Source organism: Lactuca serriola, chromosome 5 (assembly GCF_051521515.1).
Source record: "Lactuca serriola cultivar US96UC23 chromosome 5, Lser_US96UC23_V15, whole genome shotgun sequence".
NCBI lineage: Eukaryota > Viridiplantae > Streptophyta > Magnoliopsida > Asterales > Asteraceae > Lactuca > Lactuca serriola.
Window position 1 is genome coordinate 3,295,343 of NC_136412.1, and position 17,303 is coordinate 3,312,645.

General features: G+C 46.8%; 2 protein-coding genes across 2 annotated transcripts; both read right to left on the reverse strand.

Annotated features, from left to right (window-relative positions):
* Nucleotides 1-10,319: 10,319 nt before the first annotated feature.
* On the reverse strand, nucleotides 10,320-11,279 carry LOC145055612 (uncharacterized). Its single transcript, XM_079003964.1, has one exon. It carries the CDS (start codon nucleotides 11,277-11,279, stop codon nucleotides 10,320-10,322), a length of 960 nt encoding a protein of 319 aa, XP_078860090.1.
* Nucleotides 11,280-11,294: 15 nt separating this feature from the next.
* On the reverse strand, nucleotides 11,295-14,309 carry LOC145055626 (uncharacterized). Its single transcript, XM_079003983.1, has one exon. It carries the CDS (start codon nucleotides 14,307-14,309, stop codon nucleotides 11,295-11,297), a length of 3,015 nt encoding a protein of 1,004 aa, XP_078860109.1.
* Between the last annotated feature and the right edge of the window lie 2,994 nt (nucleotides 14,310-17,303).

The window sequence follows — 17,303 nt, forward strand, 5'->3', positions numbered from 1 at the left end:
AGATGTCTCTCTGATCATTGGCAAACTGCAATTGTGTTTCCTTTCCAAAGCTGTATCCGAAGTAAGCTGGCTATGGCACCGCAAGCTCACTCATCTCAACTTCAGATACATGAACACTTTGGTCACTGGAGAGCTGGTCAAAGGACTCCCTATTCTCAAATTCAGCAATGACACTCTCTGTCCTGCATGTGAATGTGGTAAGCAGTCCAAAGCAAGCCACCCCATGGTGATTGACTCTTCAATATCTGAACCACTTGAGCTTCTGCACATTGATCTCTGCGGTCCATCAACCATAGCCAGTCTCCATCACAAAAAGTACATACTGGTTATAGTAGATGACTTCACTCGCTTCACATGGGTCTTCTTCCTCAGACTCAAATCTGAAACACCACAAATTCTTATCAACTTCATCAAAGAAATAGAACTTCAGATCAAGCTGACAGTAAGACGAATCTGCAGTGATAATGGAACTGAGTTTACTAATCATCCTCTCAACAGTTTCTCGGTGTCCAAAGGCATCACTCATAACTTTTCAGCTCCTTATACACCACATCAAAATGGAGTAGTAGAGAGAAGGAACCGTACAGTAGTAGAAGCAGCCAGATCCATGCTCAACTTCACACACCTTCCTCTTTACTTCTGGGCTGAGGCAGTAGCAACCGCATGCTTTGTACAAAACCAAAGCATTGTGTGCAAACGTCTCAATAAAACACCATATGAGGGACTTAACAACCGCAAACCAAATGTTTGTTTCTTTCATATCTTTGGGTTTAGATGTTTTGTGATCAACAACGGAGATCAGCTTAACAAATTTGCACCGAAGTCTGATAAAGGCATCTTTCTTGGCTACTCCACGAACAAGGTTGCTTATCGGGTTCTCATCAGACTTACAAGGCTAATCATTGAAAGCTTCGATGTGAAATTTGATGATTCTCACATCCGCAACGCCCCTCCATCCACTGAAACCACAGCAATCATGGAAAGCAATATCCTGCTTCTTCAGATCCTTTAAATTTAGTTGAAGTCAATTATGACTATCTTTTCGACCCTGTTTAAACGGCGAAACTTTCCGAAGTTCTTGTGTCACCAGCCGCTCAACAACAACACATTGATGTTTCTGGTCCATCTCTATCCGAAGTAGCATCTCTCAATACTTTCACCTCTCCGGTTGAGGGGGAAAGCTCTACTCCGGATCAAGTAACAACCATCGAGGTTCCAGTACTTGATGATGCTCAAGTTCCTATTCGCAGAAAATCATTACCATCAAACGTATCTTCGGATTCGGATGATGAACTCATAGAGAACATTGACATTAGACCCGATACAAGGATTATCACTCTCCCATCCGCAATCTAGGGGGAACCTTCTCAGGTTCCAGAGGAACTCCCATCAGCAATCCAGGGGGAACCTCTCCAAACTGCTCAAGAAAATTACAGTCTCATTCCAACAAGCCAAGATGATTCCGCAGGATGCTCTCAAATCCAGGGGGAACTGCCATCTCCAACCGAAGAAACTTCTGATATTGAAGACATTCCCTCTACCGTAGCTGCTGATCATCTGATACCTCGTCTACACGTATGGACGAAGGACCTCCCACCAGGTCAAATTATTGGCAACCCATCCGCAGGTGTCCAGACTCGATCTTTTAAGGAATTATCTGATCATTTTCACTACGTAGCATTTATGTCATCAGTTGAGCCACGATCGATCAAAGAAGCATTATTGGAGCCTTATTGGATATCCGCAATGCAAGAAGAACTGGAAGAATTCAAAAGGAATAAGGTATGGCAACTCGTTCCCATACCGCAAGGCCACACTATTGTTGGTACAAGATGGGTGTTCAAGAATAAGTTAGATGAATCTGGTGCGGTCATCAGAAATAAGGCAAGACTAGTTGCAAAGGGCTACAGTCAACTTGAAGGTGTTGACTACGATGAAACGTATGCTCCGGTGGCAAGAATGGAAGCCATCTGAATGTTCTTAGCATATGCAGCCCACAAAAACGTCAAAGTATACCAATTGGACGTTAAGAGTGCTTTTGTCAATGGAGAATTAAAAGAGGAGGTTTATCTTCAGCAACCACCTAGCTTTGAAAGTATTGAATTCCCTGACCACTGTTACAAGCTTGAAAAAGCAGTCTATGGTCTGAAGCAAGCCCCAAGAGCTTGGTATGAGACTCTTTTAGAATTTCTAGTCTCTTCAGGTTACAAAAGAGGAGTGATTGATCCCACTCTATTTAGAAAAGCAAATGGTGACCACCTTATGCTTGTACAAATATATGTGGATGATCTCATCTTCGGATCGACTGATTAAGGAATGGTGGATGAATTTGCTAAGCTCATGACAACAAATTTCAAATGAGCATGAATAGAGAGATTCATTTCTTCCTAGGTCTTCAAGTGAAACAAATTCAGCAAGGGATATTCATTCATCAAGAGAAATACACCACTAAACTATTGAAGAAGTACTCAATGGATAATTGTTCTTCGGCTAAGGTCCCCATGGCCTTCGGATATAAGATCTCTGCTGATCCCTCTGGCGAATATGTGGATCACAAGACTTATAGAGGTATCATTGGCTCTCTAATGTACCTCACCGCAAGCCGACCAGACATTGTCTTTGCAACTGGTGTATGTGCAAGGTATCAGGCTGACCCAAAAGTGTCACATATGACCGCAGCCAAACAAACTCTCTAGTACCTGAAAGGAAGCAAATCTCTTGGTCTATGGTACCCCGCATGCAATGACTTCAGTCTTCAAGCATTTACCGATGCGGATCATGTTGGATGCAAACTTGATTGAAAAATCACCTCAGGTGGATGTCAATTTCTAGGAGGAAGACTCGTCAGCTGGTCCTCAAGAAACCAAAGTTGTGTATCATTGTCTACCGCAGAAGCCGAATATGTGGCCGCAGCCAGCTGTTGTTCTCAAGTCTTATGGATGAAGACACAACTGCTAGACTACGGATACAGAATGTTGTGGATACCAATCTACTGTGACTCTGAAAGTGCCATAGCGATTTCTCATAATCCTATTCAGCACTCCAAGACAAAGCATATTGAACTATGGTATCACTTCATCAAAGACCACATTCTGAAAGGTACCATTGAACTCATCTTTGTCCCTACTCATGAAGAGAATGTTGATGTATTTACAAAAGCACTTGATTCTACCAAACTCAATGCGTTCTTACAAATGTTAGGAATGATGAATCCGGACCCTTAATTCTTCTTGAATTGATAGGCACCGCAAACCATCCTTGGTATCCATTGCGGTCGTAACTGAAAGTTATTTATAATAAATGGTTTTGGTATATCATGTGATCCACAGTCTATGTACCGCAACCATATATTATATTTATCCTTCACTAGGTCCTTCTCGTTTGTTATTACTAAGTTGTTCTACAAGTGCTCTTCTCAGTTTCTTTCACTGCAGTCATATATCTACTCATCCGCAATGGCAAAAGATCCATCCGCAATGATGTGTCCATCCGCAGTCACATTAATTGATTTTCAGACTGTTCATTCTTTTGAAAAACAAAAAAAAACATGGTGTGCTATTTAATGATCCTTCATTAAATAAAAACATTCCTTGAGAAACTGTCTCATTCTCTTTTCTTCTAAACCTCGTGTCAGACCTATTTTAGGTATGATGACAAAAAGAAAGATTCTCCAAATCAAATCCTTTTAATATGTCCTTTCATATTACCCTAAAACATCACATCCGTTACAACTTCCCCTTTATCCAACAGATTGTTCTTGCCCTCACCACACGTTCACCAGACGTGGTATCAAATCTGACATTTCATTAAATGCAAAACCGTTTTTGGTAAACCCCAAATTCAGATTTAATCCATCTTTTATCAATATGTGGCTGAGATTAAAGACCCTAATTCAAAAGATAACCCCAAATGTTTTTACCCAAAATCACTTAAGTCAAAAACGTTTCCCGCTCCCTTAAGACACTATAAAACACCTTTCTTCTCCAAAAAGAAAAGTTAATGCTCTCTAAACCTTAAACCTTTTCTTGCATTCTACCTTCCTTCTTCAAAGTTTCCTCAAACTCTCAAAAATGGTGAAATCCAAAGTATCGAAGAAACAATCCAAGGCTTATGGATCAGTGAACCCTACTGGTTCAGACTCTCCCACTATTGCTTCAAGCAATTTCAGAGTCGTGTTTGAAGAACACCCTTTCTACAATGCTCCCACAAAACTAATGATCAAGTTCTTGAAGAATCACCCTCTGTCTGGCCCCTTCGATGCTTTCACAAACGTTGTCCCAATATCAACCCTCTTCAAATGTGCCTTTTCTGCCTATCGCCCACTTGAAAACCCCCAAGAAGTTCATCTTAACCTGATTAACAATTCTTTGGTCATTTTGTCCAAAGAAAAGTTTCTTACTGCCATTAACCTTCTGGTTCATCCCTCCATCAAGATTTTCACCCCATCCATGGCGGACATTACTCCGGCACTTTACCAAATGAGATATCAGAAAAGGATCAAAGGAATTGGTGAATTCAAGAAAAACCAATTGCCTGCGGTCTGGCAATTCGTGTGCCACTTCGTCATCCGCAGTCTATCCGACAGAACCGGAGGCACGGATAATATGGGACTCAAACTTTTAGAGGTTGTATGGAGTATCTTCACAGGTCATGACGTTAAGTACGGACAGATCCTATGGGATGACTTCCTTCAAAACATTCCTAAGGAAAGCCCAAGGGAGAACCCAACCGAACTCACTTTTGCAAGGTTCTGGTCCCTCTGCATTTCAGTCCTTCATACGGACGCAGGGATCGACATGGGCAGTGACATCAACTTCTTTGTCACCAAGGATCTTAAAAGTTACAATCCTTCCTCTGATCAATCAATTTTTGAACCAATCTGAAGACTTCCTACCCACATTCTTTCTACCCTCGGTCTTGAGACTGCTGATGTCTCAGACCACATTGAGGTTATGGAAGGTATTGACCCATACCTTCCTACCCCGCCTCTTCAAAATCCATCCGCAATCCTTAACCCTGAAGGCACCGCAATCCCTTCTTCCACTACTCTCTCCAACATTTCTCAATCCCAAAGACGAAAGCATAAAGTCTCTGCTCTTCATGGCCCCCGCAACACCAAGAAGAAAGGAACTCCTAAAAAGGATGCTTCCAAGCCTTCCAAGGAAAGAAAAACACCACCAGTAGTTACTATTGTCGAACCAAGCCAACATGACTCCAGCAGTGACTCTGACGAGGATGATCAACCTATTTCAATCCTCAAGAAACGCAGAACCGATCCCTCTAGCCATATGCGTGACCGGACTGATACCTCATCCTCTTAACAGGCTCCAGTAGTCCTTGGGATGGCCGCACATCCATTCGAAACCACCATCTTCTACCACTCAAAATCAGAAAGTGAGTCTGATTCACAGCAACGAGGAGAATCCCCCCCCCCCCCCCAGTTCAATCCCAAGAGGATAATACTGGCTCTTGATGGAACCTTGTCCCGGATGAGACCTTGCTTCTGACTCTGGGATGAGATCTTCTTACTTGCCTGATTATAACTGCAAGATCACAAAGAACAAGGTCCGTCAGTCGCTTCCCGGGAGGGGTTCCTAGGAGAACGCTCCGACGGTCAAGTTAGGATGACTTTAGGTTTTGTGTTTGTTCTCTCAAGATCGGTTAGAGAGCTTACCTCGTTTGTCTTGTGTGCACATCCTTTTGTACCTAGCGCTCCTTCCTGGTCCGTACCAGACAGGATCACTTTTGGAGGAGACAAGGTCAGAGGCGCTGATTGGAGGGTCGTGCGCCCTCAACCACTAGAGCGCTCTCATTGGCTCTGACGGTAATGCTCACATCCTTCCCTTTTTCTCCTGACCGTATCTTTTATCTTGGAGCAAGGAGCGTTACTTAGCGGGCGCGAGCCTTCCGCCTGTCCGTTTCGCTCCCGGGGGCGCCAGCGGGCGCTGAGCCTGCTGGGCTGAGCCTGGCTGGTGTGCCTGGCTCTAGGGCTTGGACGCGGTTCTGCTGTGCTGCCCTAGGCACACCATCAAGTCCCCCAGTCCAGTAGCCGTAGCGTTGCAGCGCTAGTTACGGCGTTCTGGACTTAACTGATTGACGTGCGTATGTCGTTACTCCGCTCTTAATGGCGACGTGACTGCATGTGATTGCTAATGGTTACGTCAGCGTGTCAGACATTTAAATGTCCCGCCTCTTCCTCTTCCTTTAAAGGGGATTTACAGAGAACGATTCTCGCCATTTCTTCCCTCTTTTCCCTGTGTATTCGTCTTTTCTCTCCTTTCATGGCTAATCTTCCCGGAATTGTCCCTTCTGCCGCTGAGTATCAACAGTTGGAGGCCACTTATGGCTTGTCTCCTTTAGAAGGTGTGGAATTTCCCTCTGCTGGCTCTCGCATCTCTTCTCCCCCTGGAAAAATTGGGGTTTTCCTAAAAACCCTAGATGCTGGCATACGATTTCCTTTGACAGATTTCCAAGAGGAGGTTCTTCAGAAGGATGGTTGTAGTCTTCAGATGTTGACCCCTAATGTTGTCAACAAAGTGGTTGCCTTCGAGATGATCTATAGAGCCAATGGGTATGTTCCCGACTACTTCGTCTTCAATTTCTTCTTCCGGTTCTGCCTTACCGGAGATAAGTGTACTTTTTCGGCCCGGCGAGGGGGACATGCCCTAGTTCCTGATGGGCGCACCCCCAAGAATTGGCAAGACAAGTGGTTGTGGGTGAATCAGGAACTGGTTGGGAGTGGTCGTTACCGTGCCAATGCTTTCGCCGATACTGTCCCTAAGCTCTTCCCTCACAATCAAGAAGTCGCCGATTACCTGAAAAGTGTGCAGGTAACCGCTGAAGATTACTCCGAAGCGCTTCTCTCCAGGGTAGGGATGAGCCCCTCCTGGAGGCAGCGTGGCAAGATGGTGGTGTTCTACTCCGTCATTGATGGTAAGTTTCGCATTCGTCCTGTTTCTCTCTTTACTTTACTTTTTTGGTGTTTCTCTTAACCGCCTCCATATGACTTACATTTCATTCTACTTTTCTTTAGGTGTTGAGTCTTCCTTATCCATGGATGAGGTGCTGCGTAAACGCTATCGAGGCAAATTGGAGTTTCGTGAGGTGGATCTGTTCGAGCATCTTCCCCCTCCTTGTCGGGCAGATCGTCTCAACACCCCTGCTCCTCCTGTCCCTCCAGTGGGCTCGTCGGCGTCTGAGGGAGATCCGTTGCTTGCCCGCCTAATTTCCTCTGTTATGCCAACGGGCGGTGCTCCTTCCCCTTCCCCGGAGGACGGTGAGGATAGCAAAGAGGGTATCGTTGCTGACGTTCGGCGGATGCAGGCGAAACGGAAAGCTATGCAGGCGATGGGTGAGCCAGTGACTGGTGCTCCTCCTGCCCCCCAAGAGGGTGCATACTAGGCGCAGCTTTTCTCGTCTACTGAGCTCGATGAGTTCCACGCCAGTGAGCTCCACCTCCGCTGGCATGGTTGTGATTCCCGATGATGACGTGCAACAGTCTGAGGGAGTCAATAGGGCGACTGAATAGCCCAGTTTTTCAGATTTTTCTTCAATCCCTTCTCCAAGTGTTCTGTTTCTCCCTTCCAAGCTTTCTACCACAAAAGGCTTCGGTCCCCACGGGCCAGTTACAGTCTCCAAAGATGGTGGCCCTGGTGATGGTGCTGCTGGGTCGACGGTTTTTGTGCCATCTTGGGATCTTCGCAACGATTCTCGTCTTTCTATTCGTGCCAATGCCTTGGAGTTCTCGCGTCATGCCTTCCCTCCAGCTGCAGTGGGGGATATGGATGCAATGGGTAGCCCTGCCCTTGCTCACAACATGGCCTATGCTGCTGCGCAGACGATGTTCTATCTTGTTGCAGGTTCCCGGCGCATCCATAGCCTTGGCGAGATGGAGGCCGCTCATGCCACCTGTGGATCGCGTGTGGCAAGCCTGGAGCACCGCCTGGGTGAGCTTGGCGATGATCTTCGCTTAACTGAAAAGAAATGTGAGTTGTTGGCGTCTGAGAAGAATGTTCTTGATGAGGCTAGGGCTGCATTGGAGGCCAAGGTTGATTCTCTCACTCAAATGAATGAAGGTTTAATGATCTAGGTTGAAAGTCTCGAGCGTGACGCCGTTGACCGTGACAAGCTTGTGTCGTCGCTGCAAGCAGATGTGTGCGCTACTCATCGAGACTTGGATTGGCTGTTGCAAATCGGTGTTGTGTGTATCGTTGATAAGCTGATAGAGCATCCTGACTTTAACAATGCTATCAGTCTTATCCGCCATGCTGCATATATGGTTGGGGTTGAATCTGTCCAGAAAACTTCAAGTGGTGGTGAAAGTGGGGAGGCGGGTGTTGGTTCGCTGTCTGTCGGGCCTGTGGTTAGCGTAAGTGATGCTCTCTTGTCCTTCGCTAGCATGGATCACGCAGGTCTGTTGGGTATGGGAGAGATGGGTATTGATGGTTTGCGAGAGTTGTGTTCTTTTGGTTCAGAGGGCACTCCTGAGGATGTTGCAGGTCGTGAAATGCTGCTTATGAATGACATTGATGTGGGAGGGAGTGGGAAAGATCGTGGTGCTAGTGGTAATGATCGAGCAGGTGTTAGAGGTGATGATGTTGATGAAGTGGTGCATGATAGGGAAGTTTCTGGTGGGTTGGCTGGGAAAGTAGGTGAGGATGATGTTGTGGAGGGGGCTGTGGTTGGTGATAAGGCTGTTGGTGATGGTTCGGAGCCATAATATTTCTTCGTTTTGTTTAGTCTGTGTGTTTTGCTTTGCAATGGTTGAACTGCTAAGAACAATGTTATATATATATATATATATATATATATATATATATATATATATATATATATATTTGACATGCACTAAGCATTATCTACTATCTATTTTTTTTGTTTTGTGCTTGGCTTATTCGTTTATTGCATATTGCTCAAGATGTGCCAAACATTTTGCCTTGTTTTTGTTACCATTGACACACTAGGTGTTCACATTGAATGCACTTAGCACTCATCATTCAATCATTGGAGATTATTACACTAAGTATGAGATATCAACAATTGCATTATTATTTAACCACGGGTTTTTTAAATACACTAAGTATTAAGCTCATGTCACTTATGCATGAAATTCTATATATGTCGAGTACTAAACTCATGTCTTTAAACATAGAAATACACTGAGTATCAATTCTCATGTCACTTAGCATGGATAGGCGTACTCTAAGTACTCTAGGGTGCAACATACTCAATGGAACATCAACCAACTAGGGTTACATCTTTCCTCTTCCTTAGAAAAAATATTTCTTTAGGTTCCTAGCATTCTATGTTCTTGGAATGGGCCTTCCTTCCATCGTCTCTAACATGTATGCCCCGTTCCTGTTTGCCTCTGTGACCCTGTATGGGCCTTCCCACGTTGGGCCCAGCTTTCCCTAGGGTTGTGCCCGACTGGCCTCATTTTTCCTCAAAACATACTCGCCCACTTTGAAGGCCTTCTCCTTTACCCTTTGGCTGTAATACCTTTCTGTTGCATGTTTGTACGCAGCTTCGCGTACTCCTGAATCTTCACGTTTCTCCTCTAGGATATCTAAGTTTATCCTCAGGTCTTGTGTGTTGCTTTCCTCATCTTGGTTGGCCACCCTTAGCGTATTCATTGCCACTTCCATGGGGAGCATGGCTTCGGTCCCATATGTCAAGCTGAAAGGGGTTTCCCTTGTGCTTTTCCGTGGTGTAGTCCTATATGAACATAGCACCATTGGTATCTCCTCTGCCCAATTCCCTTTTGCCTTGCCCAACCTCTTTTTGATCCCATTGACAATGGTTCGGTTGGACACCTCCGTTTGACCGTTCGCTTGAGGGTGTGCCACCGATGTGAAGCGTTGGCTTATCCCTTTGGCAGTGCACCATTCTCTGAATGGGTTCTCAGCGAATTGCAAACCATTGTCGCTGATGAGAACCTTAGGTGTTCCAAATCTTGTCATGATGTTTTTCCACACAAATTTTATCATGTGCCTCCCAGATATGCATGCCAGTGGCTCAGCTTCAATCCACGTTGTGAAGTAATCCACGGCTACCACCATATACTTCAGTTTCCCTGGTGCTTCTGGGAATGGACCCACTATGTCTATGCCCCACTGGTAGAAAGGCCATGGGCTGGATATGTTGCTTAGCGGCGCTGGGGGTTTCGCCTGGACTGGGGCGTAAGACTGACACTCCCCACATTTCTTGGTTACTTCTACCGCGTCTTGATGTATCGTCGGCCAGTATACCCCCATTCGTAGCACCTTTCCTGTCAAAGCCCTCGCCCCTTCGTGTGCGCCTACCTGCCCTGAGTGTGCTTCCTACAATATCTCTCTCCCCCTGGCTTGATCTACACATTTTAGCCATGGAGACGTGAATCCCTTCTTGTACAATTCCCTGTTCACCATTGCGTATGAGGGCGCCTTTATACGTATTTTTTTGGCCTCTTCATGGTCGTCCGGCAACACTCCTCTCTGGAGGTATTCTCGGAACGGTGTCATCCATGTGGGTCCAGCGGGGGTCAAGATGTTCACCTGCTGTTCATCAATGCCTCTCTCCTGGAGCACCTCCACTAAAACTTTCTTTGACAGGTGGTCAAAACAAGTGGACGCTAGCTTGCTCAAAGCGTCTGCCCTCTTGTTCTCACTTCTGGGTATCTGCTTGATTGTAAATTGGCCGAATGATCCTACCAGTTGCTTTACCATCTTTACATACTTTCCCATTCTTTGGTCTCTTACTTCGAAACTCCCATTAAATTGGTTCGCTGCTAACCTTGAGTCGGTTAGTGCTGTTATAGCTTTCGCACCCATCTGTTTGGCAAGTCGCAACCCTGCAAGCAACGCCTCATACTCCGCCTCGTTGTTCGATGTATGGAAGTCGAAACGGAGGGCGTAGGTTACCTCTTCTCCTTCTGGGCTAGTCAGGATCAGCCCCGCCCCTGAGCCTTCCCTGTTGGACGCTCCGTCCGTGTACAGGGTCCATGAACCATCGCTGGTAGGGGCCTCTTCAACTGCCCACACCTTTTTTTTCGCCGGGTTCCCTCCGTCAGGAATTTCTAGTAAGAAATCAGCCAGCGCCTGCCCTTTGATACTTGTTCTTGGGCGGTAGTTTATATCGTGCTCTCCTAGTTCAATTGCCCACTTGGCCAGCCGACCCGATGTCTCCGGCTTAAGCAAGATCTGTTTAATGGGGTAGCTTGTGAGTACCTCGATTTGATGTGCCTGGAAGTATCGCCTTAATCGTCTCGCAGCGTAGATGAGTGCCAGCACCAATTTTTCCATTGTGGGATAGTTGAGTTATGGTCCCTGCAGCGCTCTACTAACAAAGTATACCGGTCTCTGCTCCCCTTCCCTTTCCACAGCCAATACCGATGATATCGCTTTGCCTGATGTTGAAAGATACATTTGTAATGTTTCTCTAGGGATGGGGGTTGCCAGAGTCGGCAGCTTGTGCAGTGCTTCCTTGATTCTCTGGAGCGCCTTCTCAGCTTCATTCGTCCATTGGAAATTGTTTTTCTCGATGCATCCCTTTAAGGTGTGGAACAGTGGCATAGCCTTGTCGGCAGATTTCGAGATGAACCTGCTTAGAGCTGTGAGCTTCTCGTTCAGACCTTGTGCATCTCTAAGAGATTTTGGGGTTGGCGTCTCGATGAACTCGTCGACCTTGGTCGGGCTGGGCTGGACGCCTTGTCTAGTAACATAGTAGCCCAAGAATTTCCCCTCTTCCACTCCAAACGTGCATTTGGTTGGGTTTAGTTTCATCTTGGCCACCTCTAATGTCTTGAAAGTCTCTTCGATGTCTTGCAACATCTTTTCTTCATTTGGACTCTTAATCACCATATCATCTACATACACCTCAATATTCCTTCCAATTTGCTTGGCGAATATCGAGTCGACTAGCCGCTGGTATGTCGCCCCTGCATTCTTTAGCCCGAAAGGCAACTTGGTGTAGCAGAACGTGCCATGGTCTGTATAGAAGGCTGTTTTCTCTTCGTCTTCTTTGCTCATCAATATCTGGTGATACCCTTTGTATGCATCCAAGAAGAATTTTAGCTTAAATCCCTGTAGCGACTCTACCTTCTGATCGATTTCCGGGAGTGGGTAGCAATCCTTAGGACATGCCTTGTTTAGATCAGAAAAGTAGATGCACATGCGCCACGACCCATCCTGCTTGCGGACCATAACTGGGTTTGCAATCCGCGTTGGGAACATCGCCTCCCTTACTATTACGGCCTCCGTCAGCTTAGACACTACTGCATTGATTGCCCTGTTACGGTCTCCTCCTTGTACCCTCTTCTTCTGCTTAACCTCTTTTACCCCCGGTTTGATCATTAGCTTATGTTCAATGACCTTCCTTTCTACCCCCACCATATCTGTGGGGGTCCAAGAAAATACATGTTTGTAGCGTTTGAGCAGGTCGACCAGTGCTCTTCTTGTGTGGCTTGGGAGGTTGCTTCCAACATTGACCGGCTGGTCGGGGTATCCCTCATTGATTACCTCCTTCCCCTTTGCAGGATTGCCCTTGGGCCTCTTGGGCCCTTTGGTTATTTCTGCTGGCTTCATAACTGTATAGCACCGCAATTCTCTGGGTGGGGTGGCCAAAATCATGGCTTCGCCTTTTGGTGTGTCGAATTTCATGATCCCATGCATGGTTGAAGGTACGGCCCCTAGCTTCAAGAGGGAAGTCCTCCCTAAGATGATGTTGTGCTCCGCCGAGTGTCGAATGACCACAAAGTCTATCAGGGCGGTCTTCTTCCGCTGCTTGTCGTGGCTAGTGATTGTTAAGAGGAGGTGGATCGTGCCCAACGGCCACAAGCTATGGCCGGTGAATCCCACCAGTCTACCCGTCGTAGGTCGCAAATTGTCTTTCCAGCGATCCAGAAGGAGCCGGAAACAATGCTCATAGATGATGTCTGCTGAACTCCCGATGTCGACATAGACCATATGGATAGTTACGTCTTTGATGGATGCCTGTATTATCAGAGGGTTGTCACCTTTCCAGCCGTCCGGCCGGGGATCCTTTATGGAGAACGTGAGCGCGCGTGCTGACGGTTTAACAATGACTTGCTCGCCCCGCTGTTCCTCCCTACTTCTTTTGTTGCGTATCATGAATATCACCTTGGGTTGAACTCCTTCGCGGGGTGGACCCTTGGCGTTCTCAGCATCGAATTTGGCGCGTAGTCTTCGCGCCACCTCCACCAGGTCTCCCTTAAGTTGTTTCTCCTCCATCTCCTTCTTTAGTATCGAACAGCTAGCTGTATCATGCGTTTTGCTTTTGTGGTACTCACAGTACCGACTCTTAGGCGACTTGGCTGGCTGTTGTTTCTCAGACACTACATATACTTCTGGGCGGCGACCCCATCTGTCGTCTTTAATAAATGGTCGGAAACGTAGCGGTGGTCTTCTTGCTTGGCCATAGTGTCTTCCTCCCCCTGGGAAATCCGTGTGGGTCGGGTGGTGATGTCTAGTCACCATAGCATTCAAGTAAGCCTGCTTGGCTGCTTCACCATCTTCCTGCCGTAGGTATCGCTCCACTCTTTCTTTCAACTCAGCTCGTTTTAGAGGCTTCTTTCCTATGAGTTTTTGCGAGAGGGGCCCAGGCAGGAGTCCCCATGTGAAAGCACCAGCAATGAGCCCTTCGTCATGCCCCGGTACATCCAGCGTAGCGTTTATGAACCTTGTAAAGTATTCTCGAACAGTCTCCCCCTCCCTTTTTTCACAGCCTATAATTGAATGAGAATCACCTTTGTATTTACGTAGCTGCATGAAGTTGGTGAGGAAGTGGTACTTGAGCTGAGCGAAGTTTGAAATGCTGCCCGGTTGTAGCATTTTGAACCATGTGTCAGCATTGCCATCGAGCGTCGGCGGGAAGTATGTGCACCAAAACTTCTCATTAAGCTTTAGCGACGTCATCGTCCATTCATATGTATCAATGTGGCTATCTGGGTCGGTGGTTCCATTGTACGTTTTAAGCGTCGGGAGTTTTGCAGTGTTTGGTATTTCGTAATCCAGCAACTCTTTAACAAACAGAGATGTTACGCTCCGGGAAAAACCATCCTGGTTTGGAGCAGTCGACGTCCCTTGCTGGTATTGAGAACTCATTCCATGTTGTGGGGGCATAAGGTAGCCTGGACTTGGTCCATAAAAGGGGTATGGCTGGAATGGTAACTGGAGGGGATAGCTAGTGGAGAAAGGGTGCATGGATGTAACAGGGTTGATCATTATCGGCTTTTGTAAGCTGTTGTTTGGGGGGATAGTCGGTCCAGTCCATGCTCCAACCGTCGGGTAGACGGGTGGTGAATGGTTCATCATGGTTTGCGCCAATGGTGGTAGTAGCGTTGTGGAACTTTGTCCACCAGTCGTCTGGAACGATGTAGGTGTTACGAATGACGGTGAAAGGTTGAAAATATGGCTCGATGGAGGTGCAGTTGAGTGAACTGTTCACGCCTGTTGCAGCGGCGGCGCAAAGAACGGTGGCATCTAAAGCTGTGTAGGCGAAAGTAGCTCCACCGGAGTTGTTCCTTGCTGAGAAAACAACGATTGTGAAATATTTCCGGCGGCTGTTGTAGAAATTCCTTCGCCCAAAACTGGCCTGTTGGTCGCTGTAGGCGGTGGCGTTTCGTCCAACGTCGTCATGGGACGTATGGGACTAATTGGTCGTCCCTCACTACCGTTGAACGCCATTGATGCTTGCTTTCGTGCTTTTGTTTGTGTTCTTCGTCTCACAAACGGATGGTGCCAAATGATGGAACCTTGTCCCAGATGAGACCTTGCTTCTGACTCTGGGATGAGATCTTCTTGGTTGCCTGATTATAACTGCAAGATCACAAAGAACAAGGGCTCTCAGCCGCTTTTCGGGAGAGGTTCCCGGGAGAACGCTCCGACGGTCAAGTTAAGATGACTTTAGGGTTTGTGTTTGTTCTCTCAAGATTGGTTAGAGAGCTTACCTCGCTGGTCTTGTGTGCACATCCTTTTGTACCTAGCGCTCCTGCCTAGTCCGTACCAGACAAGATCACTTTTGGAGGAGACAAGGTCAGAGGCGCTGATTGGAGGGTCGTGCGCCCTCAAACGCTAGAGCGCTCTCATTGGCTCCGACGGTAATGCTCTGATCCTGCCCTTTGTCTCCTGACCGTATCTTTTGTCTTGGAGCAAGGAGCGTTACTTGGCGGGAGCGATCCTTCCGCCTGTCCGTTTCGCTCCTGGGGGCGCCAGCGGGCGCTGAGCCTGCTGGGCTGAGCCTGGCCGGTGTGCCAGGCTCTAGGGCTTGGACGCGGTTCTGCTATGCTGCCCTAGGCACACCATCAGCTCTCGCCCTAAAGTCTCCAGAGCTTCCCAACTACATTTCTTTTCTCCTGAGGAGTTGAACTCCATCCTCTTGAATGTAACCCATACACTTCAAACACCTTCCCAACCGCAGGGCATTTCTTCCGCCCATGCCAGAACTGAGCCGAGGCCAAACTTGACCACGGGTCAAGGAGACCAAGGAAGCTCAGGAAATCCTACTCTTCTTACATCTGTAACAGGTGGTTTAGGCACGGTGAGCACAATTGTGCAAGGATCCGTGGACCCGAAGCACACATCGGTGCGATATAAAGGATTTGACGGTGAAGACTCCAATGATTCTTGGTTGAATTACAATCCGGTAACAGAAGCCGAGATTTAGAAATATGCCGCTTTCTGTAGGGCATTCCAAGCACGCAAAGATCAACAAGTCAAGAAACAGCTGCAAAAGGAATAAGAAATCCAAGTTGTGGCTAAGTATTGAGCAGATGCAATTAACAATGCCCATACTGTAGCCACCATTTTAAAAGTTCAAGACTAGATGTCTGAAATGGTCGAAACCTTCCGCAAGGCTCAGGGAGCAACTGCTGATCAAAATGCTTCCAAAGTTCCTCCTACTCCCACTGTCCAAGGATCATAAGACGAAGGACCCGAAATAGAAGTGATCTATGCTCCTACCTTCGGATTTGATGATGCTGATCTTCAAGAGGTAAACAAACCCTCTCCCTCTGATGACGATCTTATGATGTTCGATGAAGAAGAAGAATCCAGTGGCTCCCATCATTCAACTTCTAAGTCCAAAGAGAAAAAGAAAAAGAAGAAATATACTGACACTAGGAAAGAATTTTTGAGCCTTCAAGCCAAGGTTGATCAAATCCTTGCTGCGGTCAAGCCAACTCAACCGCAACCAGAAGATATCCCCGGACCGCAGTCATTGATTGAACGGATAGAGCGCTTGGAAACTCGTGAGAGATTGGCTACTGAGCGTATCTCACTCAAGGTTGAAATGGGAATTCGGTCCCTTGACAATAATCGACAAGCAGATCACGAGGACTTCATGGCTGCTGCAGAACGCCTCATCTCTGAGGTAACCACAATCAAGAAAGATCTTCAAGCAGCCGTTGCAAATCATGCTTCCCAATCTCAAAAGCTGATTGCTGAGACTTACATTGCCTTTGAGTCCACGATCGAAGTCCTTCAAACTACAATCAACCGTCTGCAGCGATCCTTGTCCACGAATTTCCATGGTCCCAAAATCCTACAACTCACCAAGGAAATTCACAGACTACTCTTCAACCCCACCATCCCCAACAATCAACAACTGGCAGAAGCCCTCAAAGCTCAATTTCAAGAAGCTTTTGCCAAAGTTGATGGCCTTCGTCAATGGCTTGAGGAGGCTCTGGGTCTGAACTCCTCAAGAGGGGGAAGTGAAGAAGAAGTCCATCACTCAAACCACTCCATCTCACAACAACAAACTCCCCCATCTCTACAGAAAAAATTCCTACACCGCAACCTTCACCGCAACCATCTCATCATACTCCACCTCATAACTCTCCACCGCAAGAGGAAAAAACTCCTGAGAAACCAGAGACTCCCCCTCACTTCAAAAATCTTGCAAAGCACATGTCTTCTCCGAGCTCAAATGACTCACCTGCCACCACCCAAAGGAAAAAAAGATTGGAAGGCAGCCAAACTTGCTGAGCTCATATGGAGAGAATGCGGTTTTGATACTATCATGGATGAGTCCTTGATAAATTCTTGGATCAATCCTCACCGCAGACTGCTTGATGATGATTACACTCCTCACCTCACCTATGCGGAACCCCCTTCGGGTGGCTACTGGGATGTCCCAATTTCTCCAAATGCCAGATACTTCACAGTATTTGAGCAATGCGACCGCAACCTTCCAGACTCTAAAAGACTGCCAACGGAATTTGAGAGACTTAGTCTGTTTTATGCTAAGCATGCCTCTTCCATTGAGAATATATGGTCTAACGATAGACCATCCGCAGTCAAGAACTACAA